Below are 20985 nucleotides of genomic sequence, written 5' to 3'. Positions count from 1 at the left end.
CGGCACGGACCCCCTCCCCAACCTCCACCCCGGCACGGACCCCCTCCCCCAACCTCCACCACGGCACGGACCCCCCCCCCAACCTCCACCCCGGCACGGACCCCCTCCCCAACCTCCACCCCGGCACGGAACCCCCCCCCAACCTCCACCCCGGCACGGACCCCCCCCAACCCCCAACCTCCACCCCGGCATGGACCCCAACGCCCAACCTCCACCCCAGCACGGACCCCCCCCCAACCCCCAACCTCCACCCCGGCACGGACCCCACCCCCCAACCTCCACCCCGGCACGGACCCCCTCCCCAACCTCCACCCCGGCACGGACCCCCCCCCCAACCTCCACCCCGGCACGGACCCCCCCCCCCAACCTCCACCCCGGCACGGACCCCCCCCAACCCCCAACCTCCACCCCGGCACGGACCCCCCCCCCAACCTCCACCCCGGCACGGACCCCCTCCCCAACCTCCACCCCGGCACGGACCCCCTCCCCCAACCTCCACCCCGGCACGGACCCCCCCCCCAACCTCCACCCCGGCACGGACCCCCTCCCCAACCTCCACCCCGGCACGGAACCCCCCCCCCCCAACCTCCACCCCGGCAAGGACCCCCACCCAACCCCCAACCTCCACCCCGGCACGGACCCCAACCCCCAACCTCCACCCCAGCACGGACCCCCCCCCAACCCCCAACCTCCACCCTGGCACGGACCCCCCCCAACCTCCACCCCGGCACGGACCCCCTCCCCAACCTCCACCCCGGCACGGACCCCCCCCCAACCTCCACCCCGGCACGGACCCCCCCCCAACCCCCAACCTCCACCCCGGCACGGACCCCCTCCCCAACCTCCACCCCGGCACGGACCCCCCCCCCAACCTCCACCCCGGCACGGACCCCCTCCACAACCCCCAACCTCCACCCCGGCACGGACCCCCCCCCCCAACCTCCACCCCAGCACGGAACCCCCCCCAACCTCCACCCCGGCACGGACCCCCCCCCAACCCCCAACCTCCACCCCGGCACGGACCCCCCCCCCAACCTCCACCCCGACACGGACCCCCTCCCGGCACTCCCCCGGAGCCCAGCCTACTCTAACCCCCCCCCCCCCCCCCCCCCCCCCGCCGCACACACACACACACAAGCCGAGACACACCTCTCCTCACGCAATCAGTCTGCGGCCACGCCATCGCCTGCCCAGAGCCAACCCCCCAGGCCGTCACTCACCTCCTCGCTGGTCGGCGTGAGCCTGGAGCACCGGGTCACGCCGATGAAAAGGAGGTTTAATTTACGTCGACGTGAACGGTCATCACGTCGATGGGACTTCGGCCCATCCGGAAGGGAGAATATCGGCAGGCCGAAAATCGGCTGCCTTGCGCAGACCCGTGACATTCTCCGCGGCAGCGGCGCCATTAACGCCCCGCCGACTTTTCTCCCTTCGGAGACTTCGGCGGGGGCGGGATTCACGGCGGGGGGTCGGAGAATGACGCCCAGTGTTTTGGAGAATCCAGTGGCAGTGACAGTGTTTTGGAGAATCCAGTGGCTGTGACAGTGTTTTGGAGAATCCAGTGGCTGTGACAGTGTTTTGGAGAATCCAGTGGGAGTGACAGTGCTTTGGGGAATCCAGTGGCAGTGATAATGTTTTGGAGAGTCCTCCCTCTGTCCGTGACAGTGTTTTGGACAGTCCACTGTAGTGACAGTGGGCGAAATTCTCCGTTATCGGCGGAAAGTCCGCCGATCGGTGCAAAAAACGGCGCAAATCCCACTTGCGTCACGTCGGAAAAATGGGTCGAAAGTCTCCGGCCCGAAATGGGCTAGCAGCGACGTAACGGGATCCGCGCTTGCGCAGTGGTTCACGCTGTGCAGCGTCATACGCGCCGCACGGCGTGACGGCTCATAAGGCCGCGCTGCTCCCCCCCACCCGACCGGAACACCCGACCGCAACACCCGACTGGATGGCTGGCCGCCGCTCAGCCCCGAGGTTCGAGTCACGCGATGTGGAGGCGCTCCTGGACGCGGTGGAGCAGAGGAGGGACGCCCTGTATCCCGGGCACGGCCGCAGAGTTGCCCCACGCCACAGCCGGCGTCTGTGGAGGGAGGTGGCAGAGGCCGTCACCGCTGTGGCCCTAACACCACGGACAGGCACCCAGTGCCACAAGAAGGTGAACGACCTCGTCAGAGCAGGTAGGGTGAGCCTCCCCATATCCCCCTCCCCATATCCCCGTCCCCATATCCCCCCTCCATATCCCCCCTCCCCCATATCCCCCCTCCCCCATATCCCCCCTCCCCCATATCCCCCCTGCCCATATCCCCCCTCCCCCATATCCCCCCTCCCCATATCCCCCTTCCCCATATCCCCCTCCCCATATCCCCCTCCCCCATATCCCCCCTCCCCATATCCCCCATATCCCCCCTCCCCATATCCCCCTTCCCCCATATCCCCCCTCCCTCATACCCCCCTCCCCATATCCCCCCTCTCCCATATCCCCCCTCCCCCATATCCCCCTCCCCATATCCCCCATATCCCCCTCCCCCATATCCCCCCTCCCCCACATCCCCCCTCCCCCATATCCCCCCTCCCCCATATCCCCCTCCCCATATCCCCCCTCCCCCATATTCCCCCCTCCCCATATCCCCCCTCCCCCATATCCCCCCTCCCCCATATCCCCCCTTCCCCCATATCCCCCCTCCCCATATCCCCCTCCCCCATATCCCCCTCCCCCATATCCCCCTCCCCCATATCCCCCCTCCCCCATATCCCCCATATCCCCCCTACCCATATCCCCCTCCCCCATATCCCCCTTCCCCCATATACCCCCTCCCCATATCCCCCTCCCCATATCCCCCTCCCCCCTCCCCATATCTCCCCTCCCCCATATCCCCCTCCCCATATCCCCCTTCCCCCATATTCCCCTCCCCATATCCCCCTCCCCATATCCCCCCTCCCCATATCCCCCTCCCCCATATCCCCCTCCCCCATATCCCCCTCCCCCATATCCCCCCTCCTCCATATCCCCCTTCCCCCATATCCCCCTCCCCATATCCCCCCTTCCCCATATCCCCCCTCCCCATATTCCCCCTCCCCCATAACCCCCCTCCCCATATCCCCCCTCCCCATATCCCCCTCCCCATATCCCCCCTCCCCCATATCCCCCTTCCCCCATATCCCCCTCCCCATATACCCCTCCCCATATCCCCTCCCCCATAATCCTCCCTTCCCCCATATCCCCCCTCCCCCATATCCTCCCTTCCCCCATATCCCCCCTCCCCATATTCCCCCTCCCCATATCCCCCTTCCCCATATCCCCCCTCTCCATATCCCCCCTTCCCCCATACCACCCCTCCCCCATATCCCCCATATCCCCCCTCCCCCATATCCCCCCATATCCCCCCTCCCCCATATCCCCCGTCCCCCATATCCCCCATATCCCCAAGTGAATTCAGCCCTAACCTTAACCTCTGCAATGCACGCGCAACCGATGGCGTGCATTCATATACCTGCCTAACAGTGTTGCCTTTTACCCCTGCCACTCCCCCCCCCCACAGGAGAAGCGCGCACACAACAATAGGGAGCATGTGAGGACTGGAGGAGGCCCCGCTGATGAGAGGCCACTGACCGAACACGAGGAAAGGGCCCTGGAACTGGCTGGCGGACCTCACGACCGGGAGGTTGCTGATGCAGAGGTCGGGGGCGTATTAGCAAGTGAGCCACCGACAGCCCGTCCCCATATCCCCCCTCCCCTATATCCCCCTCCCCCATATCACCTGATCACTGCCTGATGTCTAACCATGCATGCTTCATTGTGTATCGCGGACCAAACGTCCAGGCACCCATCCCCGCAGATGCAGACCGCCCGCAGGATGCCCCTCGGAGGCCACGGGAGATGGAGAGACCCGCACCCTCCAGCATGCGACGCCCGCAGGATGCCCCTCGCACACCACGGGAGACGGAGAGACCCGGGCCCTCCAGCATGCGACGCCCGCAGGATGCCCCCCGCACACCACGGGAGACGGAGAGACCTGGAGCAACAGGGAGGCGACACCCCCGTCACGTGCGGGAGCGACCACCCAGCGACGAGGGGGGGCAGCCACAGGCCCCCGTCACATCCGAGCCAGGACACCACTACCCAGGACACCACTACCCAGGACACCACTACCCAGGACACCACTACCCGGGACACCACTACCCGGGACAGCACTGCCCAGGACACCCCTACCCGGGACAGCACTACCCAGGAAGACGAAATACCGGACAGTGACTCAGAGTGGATGGGTGGAGACGAACCCCCACCCCAAAGAGCCATGGACTCAGAGTGGGACGGAGAGCACGACACAACGCCACTGCTGTCACCAACACCCTCCACCATCGCAGAAACACTCACCTCGGTTGGGCACTTTGTGATGAGGCGTCTGGTACACTCACTGGTGCGCACAACACAGCCGTCCCGGTACAGCAGTTGGAGGTAGGAGCAGCAGAGGGGCCGGGCGGTCGGAGGGCAGCCCAGCCCAAGCGAACATCTGCCGCCCAGATGGATCCCGGGTTCCTGGAGTTACCACACCCACACATAGATCCGATGCAACCACCGACCCGGAGACGAGCGAAGAGGGTGACGGGCGGCTTGCGGCGGCTGCGGTCGCAGGTGGAGGAGTCCACCCGCGTTTAGGAGCTGGGAGTGGTGCCGGTCATGCGTGCCACCCAGGCTGACACCGCACGGGTGGCGTCCGCGGTGGAGGCAATGGGTGCGACGGTGTCAGACATGGGGAACGGTTTGCGAGGCCTGGGGCCTTCCGTGCAGGCGGCGTCTGTGGCCCAGGACATGGCTGCCCTCTCACAGGAGGCCATGAGCCAGTGCCAGCGCCAGATGGCAGAGGCGCTCAACGCCATAGCCCAGTCTCTGCAGGCCATGGCCCAGTCTCAGCAGGCCATGGCCCAGTCTCTGCAGGCCATCGCTGAGGGCATCGGCGCCAGTGGCCATGTGCGAGCCAGCGTCGCACTGTCACAGACAGGGTTTGCCAACCCCCTGGGCTCCATGGCTGCAAACCTGCAGACCCCTGTCGATACCAGCACGGGCCTCCAGGACTGGCAGCGCCAGATGTTGGGGGGGCGTCGGATAGCCAGTCCGTTCGCATCCCCCACCCATGTAGAGGCCTGGGGGCCATCGGGCACCCCGAGGGAGGAGGAGGTGGTGTGGTCCGTCCCGGCTCCCTCTGTAGGGGAGGTCCCGGTACACCGCGACACCTCGGACTCCCCCCCTTCCGTCCCAGGTGCATCGGGTGGGCAACGGGCAGGACAGGCTGGCAGCTCGCCATCCCAGTCGCCCGGGCCGCAGCCTGGCCCATCTAGGCCAGGACGCCCCAGGAAACGGCCGCCAAAGGGATCCAGTGTCAGAGGGCAGGAATCACAGGAGTCCACCTCCAGTTCTGCTGTACCGTCTGGGGAACCACGTAGACGTAGTCAAAGGGCCCGTAAGGCCAAACAATTAGACACTGAGTAAGTTTTTTTTTTGGTAAATATTTTATTGAAAATTTTTGGTCAACCAACACAGTACATTGTGCATCCTTTACACAATATTATAACAACACAAATAACAATGACCTATTTTATAAACAAAAAATGAATGAATCAATAATAAATAACAAAAATGAAAACTAACCCTAATTGGCAACTGCCTTATCACAAGTAACACTCTCCAAAAATATAATTTAACAGTCCAATATATAATTATCTGTCGCAACGACCTATACATATTATACAGTATATATTAACAACCCTGAGAGTCCTTCTGGTTCCTCCTCCCCCCCCCCCCCCCCACCCCCCCTCCCCCCCCCCCCACCCCCCTGATCCTGGGCTGCTGCTGCTGCCTTCTTTTTTCCATTCCATCTATCTTTCTGCGAGGTATTCGACGAACGGTTGCCACCGCCTGGTGAACCCTTGAGCCGACCCCCTTAGAACGAACTTAATCCGCTCTAGCTTTATAAACCCTGCCATGTCATTTATCCAGGTCTCCACCCCCGGGGTCTTGGCTTCTTTCCACATTAGCAATATCCTGCGCCGGGCTACTAGGGACGCAAAGGCCAAAACATCGGCCTCTCTCGCCTCCTGCACTCCCGGCTCTTGTGCAACCCCAAATATAGCCAACCCCCAGCTTGGTTCGACCCGGACCCCTACTACTTTTGAAAGCACCTTTGTCACCCCCATCCAAAACCCCTGTAGTGTCGGGCATGACCAAAACATATGGGTATGATTCGCTGGGCTTCTCGAGCACCTCGCACACCTATCCTCCACCCCAAAAAATTTACTGAGCCGTGCTCCAGTCATATGCGCCCTGTGTAATACCTTAAACTGAATCAGGCTTAGCCTGGCACACGAGGACGACGAGTTTACCCTGCTCAGGGCATCTGCCCACAGCCCCTCCTCGATCTCCTCCCCCAGCTCTTCTTCCCATTTCCCTTTTAGTTCATCTACCATAGTCTCCCCTTCGTCCCTCATTTCCCTATATATATCTGACACCTTACCATCCCCCACCCATGTCTTTGAGATCACTCTGTCCTGCACCTCTTGTGTCGGGAGCTGCGGGAATTCCCTCACCTGTTGCCTCGCAAAAGCCTTCAGTTGCATATACCGGAATGCATTCCCTTGGGGCAACCCATATTTCTCGGTCAGCGCTCCCAGACTCGCGAACTTCCCATCCACAAACAGATCTTTCAGTTGCGTTATTCCTGCTCTTTGCCACATTCCATATCCCCCATCCATTCCCCCCGGGGCAAACCTATGGTTGTTTCTTATCGGGGAGCCCCCCAAGGCTCCAGTCTTTCCCCTATGCCGTCTCCACTGTCCCCAAATCTTCAGTGTAGCCTTCACCACCGGGCTTGTGGTGTAGTTCCTCGGTGAGAACGGCAATGGGGCTGTCACCATAGCCTGTAGGCTAGTCCCCCTACAGGACGCCCTCTCTAATCTCTTCCACGCCGCTCCCTCCTCCTCTCCCATCCACTTACTCACCATTGAAATATTAGCGGCCCAATAATACTCACTTAGGCTCGGTAGTGCCAGCCCCCCCCTATCCCTGCTACGCTGTAAGAATCCCTTCCTCACTCTCGGGGTCTTCCCGGCCCACACAAAACCCATGATGCTCTTTTCAATCCTTTTAAAAAAATCCTTCGTGATCACCACCGGGAGGCACTGAAACACAAAGAGGAATCTCGGGAGGACCACCATCTTAACCGCCTGCACCCTCCATGCCAGTGACAGGGATACCATATCCCATCTCTTGAAATCCTCCTCCATTTGTTCCACCAACCGCGTTAAATTTAATCTATGCAATGTGCCCCAATTCTTGGCTATCTGGATCCCCAGGTAACGAAAGTCCCTTGTTACCTTCCTCAACGGTAGGTCCTCTATTTCTCTACTCTGCTCCCCTGGATGCACCACAAACAACTCACTTTTCCCCATGTTCAATTTATACCCGGAAAAATCCCCAAACTCCCCAAGTATCCGCATTATTTCTGGCATCCCCTCCGCCGGGTCTGCCACGTATAGTAGCAAATCGTCCGCATACAAAGATACCCGGTGTTCTTCTCCTCCTCTAAGTACTCCCTCCACTTCTTGGAACCCCTCAACGCTATCGCCAGGGGCTCAATCGCCAGTGCAAACAATAATGGGGACAGAGGGCCTTGTCCCTCTATGGAGCCGAAAATATGCAGATCCCCGTCCATTCGTGACCACGCTCGCCATTGGGGCCCTATACAACAGCTGCACCCATCTAACATACCCCTCTCCAAAACCAAATCTCCTCAACACCTCCCACAAATAATCCCACTCCACTCTATCAAATGCTTTCTCGGCATCCATCGCCACTACTATCTCCGTTTCCCCCTCTGGTGGGGCCATCATCATTACCCCTAACAGCCTCCGTATATTCGTGTTCAGCTGTCTCCCCTTCACAAACCCAGTTTGGTCCTCGTGGACCACCCCCGGGACACATTCCTCTATTCTCATTGCCATTAACTTGGCCAGGACCTTGGCGTCTACATTTAGGAGGGAAATAGGTCTATAGGACCCGCATTGTAGCGGGTCTTTTTCCTTCTTTAAGAGAAGCGATATCGTTGCTTCAGACATAGCCGGGGGCAGTTGTCCCCTTTCCTTTGCCTCATTAAAGGTCCTCGTCAATACCGGGGCGAGCAAGTCCACATATTTTCTATAGAATTCGACTGGGAATCCATCCGGTCCAGGGGCCTTTCCCGCCTGCATGCTCCTAATTCCTTTCACCACTTCTTCTACCTCGATCTGTGCTCCCAGTCCCACCCTTTCCTGCTCTTCCACCTTGGGAAATTCCAGCCGATCCAAGAAGCCCATCATTCTCTCCCTCCCATCCGGGGGTTGAGCTTCATATAATTTTTTATAAAATGTCTTGAACACTCCATTCACTCTCCCCGCTCCCCGCTCCATCTCTCCTTCCTCATCCCTCACTCCCCCTATTTCCCTCGCTGCTCCCCTTTTCCTCAATTGGTGTGCCAGCAACCTGCTCGCCTTCTCCCCATATTCGTACTGTACACCCTGTGCCTTCCTCCATTGTGCCTCTGCAATGCCCGTAGTCAGCAAGTCAAATTCTACATGTAGCCTTTGCCTTTCCCTGTACAGTCCCTCCTCCGGTGCTTCCGCATATTGTCTGTCCAGCCTCAAAAGTTCTTGCAGCAACCGCTCCCGTTCCTTACTCTCCTGCTTCCCTTTATGTGCCCTTATTGATATCAGCTCCCCTCTAACCACCGCCTTCAACGCCTCCCAGACCACTCCCACCTGGACCTCCCCATTATCATTGAGTTCCAAGTACTTTTCAATGCACCCCCTCACCCTTAGACACACCCCCTCATCTGCCATTAGTCCCATGTCCATTCTCCAGGGTGGGCGCCCTCCTGTTTCCTCCCCTATCGCCAAGTCTACCCAGTGTGGAGCGTGATCCGAAATGGCTATAGCCGTATACTCCGTTCCCCTCACCTTCGGGATCAACGCCCTTCCCAGCACAAAAAAGTCTATTCGCGAGTAGACTTTATGGACATAGGAGAAAAACGAGAACTCCTTACTCCTAGGTCTGCTAAATCTCCACGGGTCTACACCTCCCATCTGCTCCATAAAATCTTTAAGTACCTTGGCTGCTGCCGGCCTCCTTCCAGTCCTGGACTTCGACCTATCCAGCCCTGGTTCCCACACCGTATTAAAATCTCCCCCCATTATCAGCTTTCCCATCTCTAGGTCCGGAATGCGTCCTAGCATCCGCCTCATAAAATTGGCATCATCCCAGTTCGGGGCATATACGTTTACCAAAACCACCGTCTCCCCCTGTAGTTTGCCACTCACCATCACGTATCTGCCCCCGTTATCCGCCACTATAGTCTTTGCCTCGAACATTACCCGCTTCCCCACTAATATAGCCACCCCCCTGTTTTTCGCATCTAGCCCCGAATGGAACACCTGCCCCACCCATCCTTTGCGTAGCCTAACCTGGTCTATCAGTTTCAGGTGCGTTTCCTGTAACATAACCACATCTGCCTTAAGTTTCTTAAGGTGTGCGAGTACCCGTGCCCTCTTTATCGGCCCGTTCAGCCCTCTCACGTTCCACGTGATCAGCCGGGTTGGGGGGCTTCCTACCCCCCTCCCTTGTCGATTAGCCATCCCCTTTTTCCAGCTCCTCACCCGGTTCCCACGCAGCTGTATCTCCCCCAGGCGGTGCCCCCCCGCCCATCCTCTCCCATACCAGCTCCCCCCTCTCCCCAGCAGCAGCAACCCAGTAATTCCCCCCTCCCACCCCCCCCGCTAGATCCCCTGCTAGCGTAATTACTCCCCCCATGTTGCTCCCAGAAGTCAGCAAACTCTGGCTGACCTCGGCTTCCCCCCGTGACCTCGGCTCGCACCGTGCGACGCCCCCTCCTTCCTGCTTCTCTATTCCCGCCATGATTATCATAGCGCGGGAACCAAGCCCGCGCTTCTCCCTTGGCCCCGCCCCCAATGGCCAACGCCCCATCTCCTCCACCTCCCCTCCTCCCCCCATCACCACCTGTGGGAGAGAGAAAAGTTACCACATCGCAGGATTAGTACATAAAACCCCTCTTTGCCCCCCACATTCGCCCCACCACTTTGTTCGAACGTTCTTTTTAATAACCCGCTCATTCCAGTTTTTCTTCCACAATAAAAGTCCACGCTTCATCCGCCGTCTCAAAGTAGTGGTGCCTCCCTCGATATGTGACCCACAGTCTTGCCGGTTGCAGCATTCCAAATTTTATCTTCTTTTTATGAAGCACCGCCTTGGCCCGATTAAAGCTCGCCCTCCTTCTCACCACCTCCGCACTCCAATCTTTAAAAACGCGGATCACCGCGTTCTCCCATTTACTGCTCCGAGTTTTCTTTGCCCATCTAAGGACCATTTCTCTATCCTTAAAACGGAGGAATCTCACCACTATGGCTCTGGGAATTTCTCCTGCTCTCGGTCCTCGCGCCATCACTCGTTATGCTCCCTCCACCTCCAACGGACCCGCCGGGGCCTCCGCTCCCATTAACGAGTGCAGCATCGTGCTCACATATGCCCCGACGTCCGCTCCCTCCGCACCTTCAGGAAGACCAAGAATCCTCAGGTTGTTCCTCCTTGCGTTGTTCTCCAGTGCCTCCAACCTTTCCACACATCGTTTCTGATGTGCCTCATGTGTCTCCGTCTTCACCACCAGGCCCTGTATGTCGTCCTCATTCTCGGCTGCCTTTGCCTTCACGACCCGAAGCACCCGCTCCTGGGTCTTTTGTTCCTCCTTTAGCCCTTCGATCGCCTGTAGTATCGGGGCCAACAGCTCTTTCTTCATTTCCTTTTTGAGCTCTTCCACACAACATTTCAAGAACTCTTGTTGTTCAGGGCCCCATGTTAAACTGCCACCTTCCGACGCCATCTTGGTTTTTGCTTGCCTTCCTTGCCGCTGTTCTAAAGGATCCACTGCAATCCGGCCACTTTCTCCTCCTTTTTCCATCCGTATCCAGGGGGGATTCCCTTCTGGTTTACCGCACAGTGTTTTTAGCCATCAAAATTGCCGTTGGGGCTCCTATCAAGAGCCCAAAAGTCCGTTTCACCGGGAGCTGCCGAAACGTGCGACTCAGCTGGTCATCGCCGCACCCGGAAGTCAGACACTGAGTAAGTTGGCACGGGTGCAGGGCACAGATGAGTTTTAGGGGCTAGGTCACGTGCATGAACTCCTTTGGTTATTAAAGTCAATGTTACACCTACAGAAGCTGCCTTTGTGCTCTGTCCAAAGCGTGCGGGGGTGTCATGTACGTTGAGCGCAAGTGTGTGTGTGAGGGGTGGTCTTACCTCAGCCCCAGGTGAGTCTGCCCCCTTCCCCCTGGGCCGCCATCAACATCCCCCGGGCAGAGGATGGGACCGTGTGCTGCAGTGTCACAGCCGCATGCAGGGATGGTCCGGGTGGATGGTGGTACTGTGGCCATGGGTCAGACATAGTCCAACGATGTAGAGCCAGGAGCTCACCGCAGGGCGGGTTGTCATCATCCTCCATGGCCTGCAATAGACACGCGTCCACCCGCAACTGTGTGAGCCCGGCCCGTTGTGCCGCAGGTGGATCGGCAATGGGGGGGGTGGTGTGCATGCGGGTAGGGTGGGTGGGGTTGGGGAGGGGGGTGAGGGTGCTGGGTGGGTGGATGGGTGGGTGGGTGTGGGTGGTCAGCTGTTGCATTTGTGTGCGGTCTGTGGCCATACTACCCGATTCCCACGCCCATCTAGTCAGTGAAGCGGGCGGCTATCAGTCTGTCCCGTGCCCGCTGGGCCAGCTGGTAACGGTGGACAGCCACCCGCCTGTGTCTACCCCGTCTGCCCTGACATTACCCCCATCCCCCTCATCTGGGGAGGTCTGCGCCTCTTCCTGCTGCTCCTCCACTTCGCCCTCCTCTGCCTGCGGCACATCGCCCCTCTGCTGGGCTATGTTGTGCAGGACGCAGCACACCACAATGATGCGGCCGACCCTATCTGACCGATACTGGAGGGCGCCCCCAGAGAGGTCCAGGCACCTGAAACGCATCTTCAGCACGCCAAAGCACCTCTCGATCACTCCCCTTGTCGCTACATGGGCATCATTGTAGCGGTTCTCCGCCTCATTGCGTGGCCTCCGTATAGGCGTCATCAGCCACGATCGCAACCAGCAACCAGCCCCTCAGCCGGGGATGGCGTCCCTCGTACATGCTGGGGATGGATGACCGCGACAACACTTATGAGTCGTGTACACTGCCTGGGTAACGGGCGCAGACGTGCAGGATCATCATGCAGTGGTCACAGACCACCTGTATGTTCATCGAATAGGTCCCCTTCCTATTGGTGAACACGGCCCTGTTATCTGCAGGTGGCCGCACGGCGATGTGCATCCCATCGATCGCACCCTGGACCATGGGGAACCCGGCCACGGCAAAGAAGCCCACGGCCCGGGCATCTTGGCTGGCCCGGTCCACGGGGAAGCGGATGTAGTGGTGCGCCATGGCATATAGGGCATCTGTCACTGCCTGGATGCACCGATGCACCGATGTCTGCGATATGCCGGACAGGTCCCCACTCGGTGCCTGGAATGACCCCGTTGCATAAAAGTTCAGGGCCACCGTAACCTTGACGGACACGGGGAGAGGGTGTCCCCCGCCAGTGCCACGCGGTGACAGGTGTGCCAGCAGGTGGCAGATGTGTGCCACGGTTTCCCGGCTCATCCAGAGTCTCCTCCTGCATTCCCGGTCCGTGAGGTCCTGGTATGACTGCCGGGGCCGGTACACATGGGGCGCCCTCGGGTGCCTCCGTTGCCGTGGGGCCGCGACGTCCTCCTCCCCCTCCTCGTCCTGTCGGTCAGGTGTCCCTCCAGTCTGGGCGGCTGCCGCCTGTCCCTCTGCGGCAGCCTGCGCCGCCTCTCTGGCACGCTCCTCCTCCTCCTCCTCCTCCTCCTCCTCATCCAGGGCAACATAGACATGAGCGGCTGCCGCCACGGCGGCCAACATCGCTGGCAGATCGGAAAACATGACGGCCTGGTGGGGGAGAGGGGAACGACGACATGTCATCATTGCCCATATCCCCTCCTCCCCCCAGCCAGGTGGCATGGACCACATGGGTCCAACTGTTGGAGGCTGGCACCTGGCCAGGTGGACCAACTCACTTGCCCTCGCATCCCCCTCCCCTGCACGGACCCCCCATCCCCCTCCCCGGCACGGACCCCCCCCATTCCCCTCCCCGGCACGGATCCCCCCCCATCCCCCTCCCCGGCACGGACCCCCCATCCCCCTCCCCGGCACGGACCCCCCCATCCCCCTCCCCGGCACGGACCCGCCCATCCCCCTCCCCGACACGGACCCCCCCATCCCCCTCCCCGGCACGGACCCCCCCCATCCCCCTCCCCGGCACGGACCCCCCCCCAACCTCCACCCCGGCATGGACCCCAACCTCCACCCCGGCACGGACCCCCCATCCCCCTCCCTGGCACGGACCCCCCCCCAACCTCCACCCCGGCATGGACCCCCCCCCCATCCCCCTCCCCTGCACGGACACCCCCCAACCTCCACCCCGGCACGGACCCCAACCTCCACCCCGGCACGGATCCCCCATCCCCCTCCCCGGCACGGACCCCCCCCAACCTCCACCCCGGCACGGACCCCCCCCCAACCTCCACCCCGGCACGGACCCCCCATACCCCTCCCCGGCACGGACCCCCTCCCAACCTCCACCCCGGCACGGACCCCCCCCAACCTCCACCCCGGCACGGAGCCCCCATCCCCCTCCCCGGCACGGACCCCCCCCATCCCCCTCCCTGGCACGGACCCCCCATCCCCCTCCCCGGCACGGACCCCCCCCCATCGCCCTCCCCGACACGGACCCCCCCATCCCCCTCCCCGGCACGGAACCCCCCCAACCTCCACCCCGGCACGGACCCCAACCTCCACCCCGGCACGGACCCCCCATCCCCCTCCCCGGCACGGACCCCCCCCCCAACCTCCACCCCGGCACGGACCCCCCCATCCCCCTCCCCAGCACGGACCCCCCCATCCCCCTCCCCGGCACGGACCCCCCCCCAACCTCCACCCTGGCACGGACCCCCCCATCCCCCTCCCCAGCACGGACCCCCCCCAACCTCCACCCCAGCACGGACCCCCCCCCAACCTCCACCCCGGCACGGACCCCCCCATCCCCCTCCCCAGCACGGACCCCCCCCCCATCCCCCTCCCCGGCACGGACCCCCCCCAACCTCCACCCCGGCACGGACCCCCCCATCCCCCTCCCCAGCACGGACCCCCCCCCATCCCCCTCCCCAGCACGGACCCTCCTCCCGGCACTCCCCCGGAGCCCAGCCCACTCTAACCCCCCCCCCCCCCCCGGCCGCACACACACACACACAACCCGAGACACACCTCTCCTCACACATTCAGACTGCGGCCACGCCATCACCTGCCCAGAGCCAACCCCCCAGGCCGTCACTCACCTCCACGCTGTTCGGCGTGACCCTGGAGCACAGGGTCACGCCGATGAAAAGGAGGTTTAATTTACGTCGACGTGAACGGTCATCACGTCGACGGGACTTCGGCCCATCCGGAAGGGAGAATATCGGCAGACCGAAAATCGGCTGCCTTGCGCAGACCCGTGACATTCTCCGCGGCAGCGGCGCCATTAACGCCCCGCCGACTTTTCTCCCTTCGGAGACTTCGGCAACCGGCGGGGACAGGATTCATGGCGGCCAACGGACACCACTACCCAGGACACCACTACCTGGGAGTCGGAGAATGACGCCCAGTGTTTTGGAGAATCCAGTGGCAGTGACTGATTTGGGGAATCCAGTGGCTGTGATAGTGTTTTGGAGGATCCACTGGCAGTGACAGTGTTGTCTAAAATCTGTTCTTTTCCTATTATCGATCATTTTCAGGGTATTTTCAAATCACAGTTGAATTTCCCCTGGCTGCTATTTGCAATCCTTTTATTCTTTCATCAGTGAATCATAAAAAATGCAGAGATTGAGCAACTAGCAGGCGTGGATTTACTCGGGAGTGGCTTTAGTCACGAAGATATTTCACTGGGGGACCGAAAGGAAGCATTTGGGGGTTTCCCGAAACTCGAGATAAACCCCTCCCTCAGTAGAAAGTTTTGAAGTTAAGTCGGTGGAAGAAAGAAAGTTTTGAAAAGTCCTTGAGAACTTTCGATTGGCAGCAGCTGGTTTCAGTGTCGCTTCCCCAGTGCAGCAGGAGAGGTTGCATCCACCACTTCCTGAGCTTGTGGTTTAGATATTCGCTCTCCAGGCACTGGGCTGTCAGGATATATATATTTCAAATCAGTTTGACATCGCTGCTGCCAGACTTTGTACAGCTCGCATGGATCCAGGTTGCAGGCCACGATTCAGGTAAGAAATTTAAATGGGAACCTCACGTTTACTGAGCTGAGGTTACTGTGAGTTCAGCTCACTCACTGCTGGGGGATTTGAAGCTCCTCCTGTTGGGGGGGGGGGGGGCATGGTATCCACACCCAGACATTTCATACCTCGGCCTCTCCCCTTACCTGACACTACTTCACAAGCTCTTTACGCTCCCTCCCCCCAGTGATTCGCCTTGATGTCTGTCCTTTACTCTCGTGAGTCAGGAGTAGTCGGCACTTCCACCATGGGGGCATCACACTCTTAGCTCCAGCACTAACTTACGCAAGGAGGTTGGTTTTATTAGAAATGGGAGGTGGAAACAGATTGAACAATAACTTTCAAAGAGCCATCCCGGACAAGTCATGTTGCAGCTGTATAGAACCTGAGTTAGGCCACACTTGGAGTATAGTGTTCAATTCTGGTCGCCACACTACCAGAAGGATGTGGAGGCTTTAGAGCGGGTGCAGAAGAGATTTACCAGGATGTTGCCTGGTATGGAGGGCATTAGCTATGAGGAGCGGTTGAATAAACTCGGTTTGTTCTCACTGGAACGAAGGAGGTGAGGGGTGACCTGATAGAGGTCTACAAAATTGTGAGGGGCATAGACAGAGTGGATAGTCAGAGGCTTTTCCCCGGGGTAGAGGGGTCAATTACTAGGGGGCACAGGTTTAAGGTGAGAGGGGCAAGGTTTAGAGGAGATGTACGAGGCAAGTTTTTTACACAGAGGGTAGTGGGTGCCTGGAACTCGCTGTCGGAGGAGGTGGTGGAAGCAGGGACGATAGGGACATTTAAGGGGCACCTTGACAAATATATGAATAGGATGGGAATAGAGGGATATGGACCCCGGAAGTGTAGAAGGTTTTAGGTTAGATGGGCAGCATGGTCGGCACGGGCTTGGAGGGCCGAAGGGCCTGTTCCTGTGCTGTACTGTTCTTTGTTCTTTGTTCTATGCTGTATGATCGGATGATTCGATATTCAGCACTGGAAGCTCTTTACTGAAAGCGGACAGAAGCAAATTGATGGTGGTGGTTTGGGTGGGGGAGGGGGAGATGTAAGATAAAAGTTCAGACATGTTGTAGGGAACAGATGGGTGGAGATGAACAGCACTGGGTACTCTCCAGAGATCGTCACAATAACGCACATAACACTGTAAATTACAAAATACAATAACAATGATTCATGGGGAACAGAAACCCAGAATACAAATGAACTATTGTCGACCAATACAAGAACAGAGAGACAAAGATAGGCTAAAGCCATGGGCGGGATTCTCCGGCCCCCCCGGGTTCTCCAGCGCCGGGGATTTGGCGACCCTCCCCCTGCGATTCTCCGGCCCACGGCGGGCCGAGTGGCCGCCCGTTTTCAGCCGGTCCTGCCAGCGTATGTTACGACAGGTACTTACCGGCGGGACCTGGCTCCACGAGCGGCCTCCGGGGTCCTCGGGGGGGCCCCGGGGGGATCTGGCCCCGGGGGGGTGCCCCCACGGTGGCCTGGCCCGCGATCGGGGCCCACCGATCCGCGTGTGGGCCTGTGCCATGGGGGCACTCTATTCCTCCGCGATGGCCGACGCGGAAATGAACCCCCTGCGCATGCGCTGGCACTCCCGCGCATTTGCCAACTCGCGCCGGCCGGCGGAGGCCCTTCCGCGCCAGCCCGTGCGGCGCAAACCATTCCAGCACCGGCCTAGACCCTGAAGGTGCGGACCGACGCCTGAGTGGTTCCCGCCACTCCTCATCGCCGGAGTGGCCCGCTCCGCCGGGTCGCGGAGAATCCCGCCCCATATTGAGAAAGCCCTGAGCCTTCCTCATCTGCGATGGGAGTGAATTTCCTCAGACTCCCTGTCCCGAGGGCATTGGGTAAAATAAAGACTTGTGTTGACATGGTACTTTTCACAAACACCTGGGGCGAAATTCTCCCAAAACGGCGCCAATCAGACGGGCATCGCGCCGGCCCAAAGGTGCGGAATGCTCCGCACCTTTGGGGGCCGAGCCCCAACATTGAGGGGCTAGGCCGACGCCGGAGGGATTTCCGCCCCGCCAGCTGGCGCGGAAATGACATCCCCGGGCGGCGCATGCGCGGGAGCGTCAGCGGCCGCTGACAGTTTCCCGCGCATGCGCAGTGGAGGGAGTCTCTTCCGCCTCCGCCATGGTGGAGACCGTGGCGGAGGCGGAAGGGAAAGAGTGCCCCCACGGCACAGGCCCGCCCGCGGATCGGTGGGCCCCGATCGCGGGCCAGGCCACCGTGGGGGCACGCCCCGGGGCCAGATCGCCCCGTGCCCCCCCCAGGACCCCGGAGCCCGCCCACGCCGCCTTGTCCCGCCGGTAAGGTAGGTGATTTGATTTACGCTGGCGGGACAGGCAATTTATCGGCGGGACTTCGGCCCAGAGAATCGAGCGGGGGGCCCGCCAACCGGCGCGGCGCGATTCCCGTCCCCGCCGAATATCCGGTGCCGGAGACTTCGGCAACCGGCGGGGGCGGGATTCACGCCAGCCCCCGGCCATTCTCCGACCCGGCGGGGGGTCGGAGAATGTCGCCCCTGACATCTCAAAGCCAAGTCCTTTGACTGGAGGATAATGTAGGAAACACTGCAGACCAAGGTGATGTGTTGGGTACTCTGCTACACAGACGAACCAACACGGTTGCGAATGGTACAACTCAGTTTTATTACTAACATTTATTTACAGTGGTAAACTGGTTACTGGTTCGATCATAACCCTAGAATCTGTGGTCCTATTCCTAATACTATCTTGTAGTGGCACTCAGCACATGGTGGATGTCTGAGTGGCTTGCTGTGAGCTCTATGCCCCGAGCTGTCTCCTGCTGGAATCCTCAGGAAGTGTCGTAGATCATAGATCATAGAATTTACAGTGCAGAAAGAGGCCATTCGGCCTATCAAGTCTGCACCGGCTCTTGGAAAGAGCACCCTACCCAAGGTCAACACTGCCACCCTATCCCCATAACCCAGTCGCCCCACCCAACACAAAGGGCAATTTTGGACACTAAGGGCAATTTATCATGGCCAATCCACCTAACCCGCACATCTTTGGACTGTGGGAGGAAACCGGAGCACCCGGAGGAAACCCACGCACACACGGGGAGGATGTGCAGACTCCGCACAGACAGTGACCCAAGCTGGAATCGAACCTGGGACCCTGGAGCTGTGAAGCAATTATGCTAACCACTATGCTACCGTGCTGCCCACTTTGGCAGTGTTCCCTGTTTTGTACTGTGTATGCTCTTGCCTGTGATTGGCTGTGGTGTTGTGTGTGTGTTGATTGGTCCGTTGATCTGTCCATCAGTATGTATGTATGTTTGTACCATGATGTTTACCTGAATATCATGACATCCCCCCTTTTTTACAAGAACATGTGCCCATGTGGTTATAAATAGAGATGTGTACTGAGTGCAGCTGAATGTGTGTGTGTGCAATATCTACAGCATGTACATGGGGCTAAACTATATACAAGGGGCGATGTCGGGTGTGACATAACAACGAGGTTGTACCATAAACAAAGAACTGGGAAATGTTGAACGACAAAAACGAACTCCTGTAACGACAAGGAAGAACAGAAACATATTAACACAGTGGTATTATGAGTTCAATGTACAAACAGGCTCATAAGTCCAGTCTAGTAGGCGGGCGACGAATTCGGGTTGACCGCCTCAAGGGTGGGTCTGGAACCACCGGCTGAGGAATGGGCCTGGCCACGGGCGACGACGGAAGGGACATGGTGGCAGGAAGCTCCACGAAGTCGATATCAGGAACAACAGGAGGGCGCGGTACCGGTGTAAGTTCCCGTAGCGAGCGTGGAAATAGGCGAAGAGCCCGGCGATTGCGCCTACGCACGGATCCATCAGGCATGCGTACCAGGAACGAGCGGGGAGCCAAGCGTCGGAGAACTTCGGCAGGTGCTGACCAGCCACCTTCTGGTAGGCGCCAGGGCGGGAAGATCAGTTGCCCGTGTGTCATATGGCCTCTTCTGGCGAATGCGCTGCTGTTGCATTCTGTGTAGTACCGGAGCATGGTTGGTTGTGGGTGCCAGGATGGATGGCACAGTGGTCCTGAGGGCGCTACCCATCAACAGCTGGGCTGGTGAGAGGCCAGTGGCTAGTGGGGCCGAGCGATAGGCCAGCAGGGCGAGGCAGAAATCCGATCCGGCAGCAGCAGCCTTGCAGAGGAGCCGCTTGATGATGTAAATGCCCTTTTCCGCCTTGCCATTGGACTGGGGGTGCAGAGGGCTGGACATCACATGTGTGAAGCCATACGAAGCAGCAAAGGACGACCATTCCTGGCTGGCAAAACAGGGCCCATTGTCCGACATGACCGTAATCGGAATGCCGTGGCGAGCAAAGGTGACTTTGCAGGCCCTTCTGACAGCGGACGATGTCAAATCGTGCAGGCATATGACCTCTGGATAGTTGGAAAAGTAATCTATGACGATTACATAGTCCCTGCCGAGCGCGTGAAAAAGGTCCACACCCACCTTCGCCCAGGGGGACGTCACCAGCTCATGGGGCAGAAGCGTCTCAGGAGGTTGCGCCGGCTTAAACCTTTGGCAGGTGGGGCAGTTGAGCACCACGTTGGCAAAATCGTCACTGATGCCCGGCCAGTATACCGTCTCTCGGGCCTTCCGTCTGCACTTCTCGACCCCCAGATGGTCTTCGTGTAGTTGGTCGAGGACCAGCTTGTGCATGCTGTGCGGAATCACAATCCGGTCCAGCTTCAGAAGGACACCATCAATGACGGCCAAGTCGTCCCGGACATTGTAGAACTGCAGGCACTGCCCTCTGAGCCACCCTCCCGTCATGTGGCGCATCACACGTTGTAGAAGGGGGTCAGCCGCAGTCTCTCGGCGAATACGGGCCAGACTGGAGTCGTCAGCTGGCAGATTTGCCGATGTGAAGGCCACCTGCGCCTCGACCTGACAGACGAACCCCTCCGAATCTGGCGGTGTGCTCACTGCTCTAGACAGGGCATCCGCAATGGTAAGGTCCTTTCCCGGGGTGTAGACCAGTTGGAAGTCATACCTCCTGAGTTTAAGTAGGATGCGCTGGAGGCGAGGGGTCATCTCGTTCAGGTCCTTATTTATGATGCTGACCAGGGGGCAGTGGTCAGTCTCAACGGTAAACTTGGGGAGACCATACACGTAGCCATGGAACTTGTCTATTCCGGTCAGCAAACCCAGGCACTCCTTTTCCATCTGCGCGTAGCGCTGTTCTGTGGGGGTCATGGCCCGTGAGGCATAGGCGACCGGGGCCCATGACGCAGTGTCATCCCGCTGTAGAAGGACCGCCCCAATGCCGGACTGGCTGGCATCAGTCGAAATTTTAGTGTCACAAGATGTGTCGAAAAACGCCAATACCGGGGCTGTGGTGAGCTTAGAACATAGAACATAGAAAAATACAGCACAGAACAGGCCCTTCAGCCCACGATGTTGTGCCAAACCTTTGTCCTAGATTAATCATAGATTATCATAGAATCCACAGTGCAGAAGGAGGCCATTTGGCCCATTGAGTCTGCACCGGCCCCTGGAAAGAGCACCCTACCCAAGGCCAACACCTCCACCCAACACTAAGGGCAATT

At 59.6% G+C, this 20985-nt stretch overlaps 1 protein-coding gene across 1 annotated transcript in view; it reads left to right on the top strand.

Annotated features, from left to right (window-relative positions):
- Nucleotides 1-15033: 15033 nt before the first annotated feature.
- The window catches only part of LOC140403815 (ICOS ligand-like), a 128360-nt gene continuing 122408 nt past the window's right edge, over nucleotides 15034-20985 (top strand). The window contains exon 1 of the mRNA XM_072491978.1: nucleotides 15034-15389. Within this exon, the coding sequence (XP_072348079.1) occupies nucleotides 15361-15389 (29 nt within the window). The 5' untranslated portion in view covers nucleotides 15034-15360. The remainder of the gene's footprint in view (nucleotides 15390-20985) is intronic.

Source organism: Scyliorhinus torazame, chromosome 29 (genome assembly GCF_047496885.1).
Source record: "Scyliorhinus torazame isolate Kashiwa2021f chromosome 29, sScyTor2.1, whole genome shotgun sequence".
Classification (NCBI taxonomy): domain Eukaryota; kingdom Metazoa; phylum Chordata; class Chondrichthyes; order Carcharhiniformes; family Scyliorhinidae; genus Scyliorhinus; species Scyliorhinus torazame.
The sequence above is the reverse complement of the archived record's forward strand: the minus strand, read 5'-3'. Positions and strand labels throughout refer to the sequence as shown.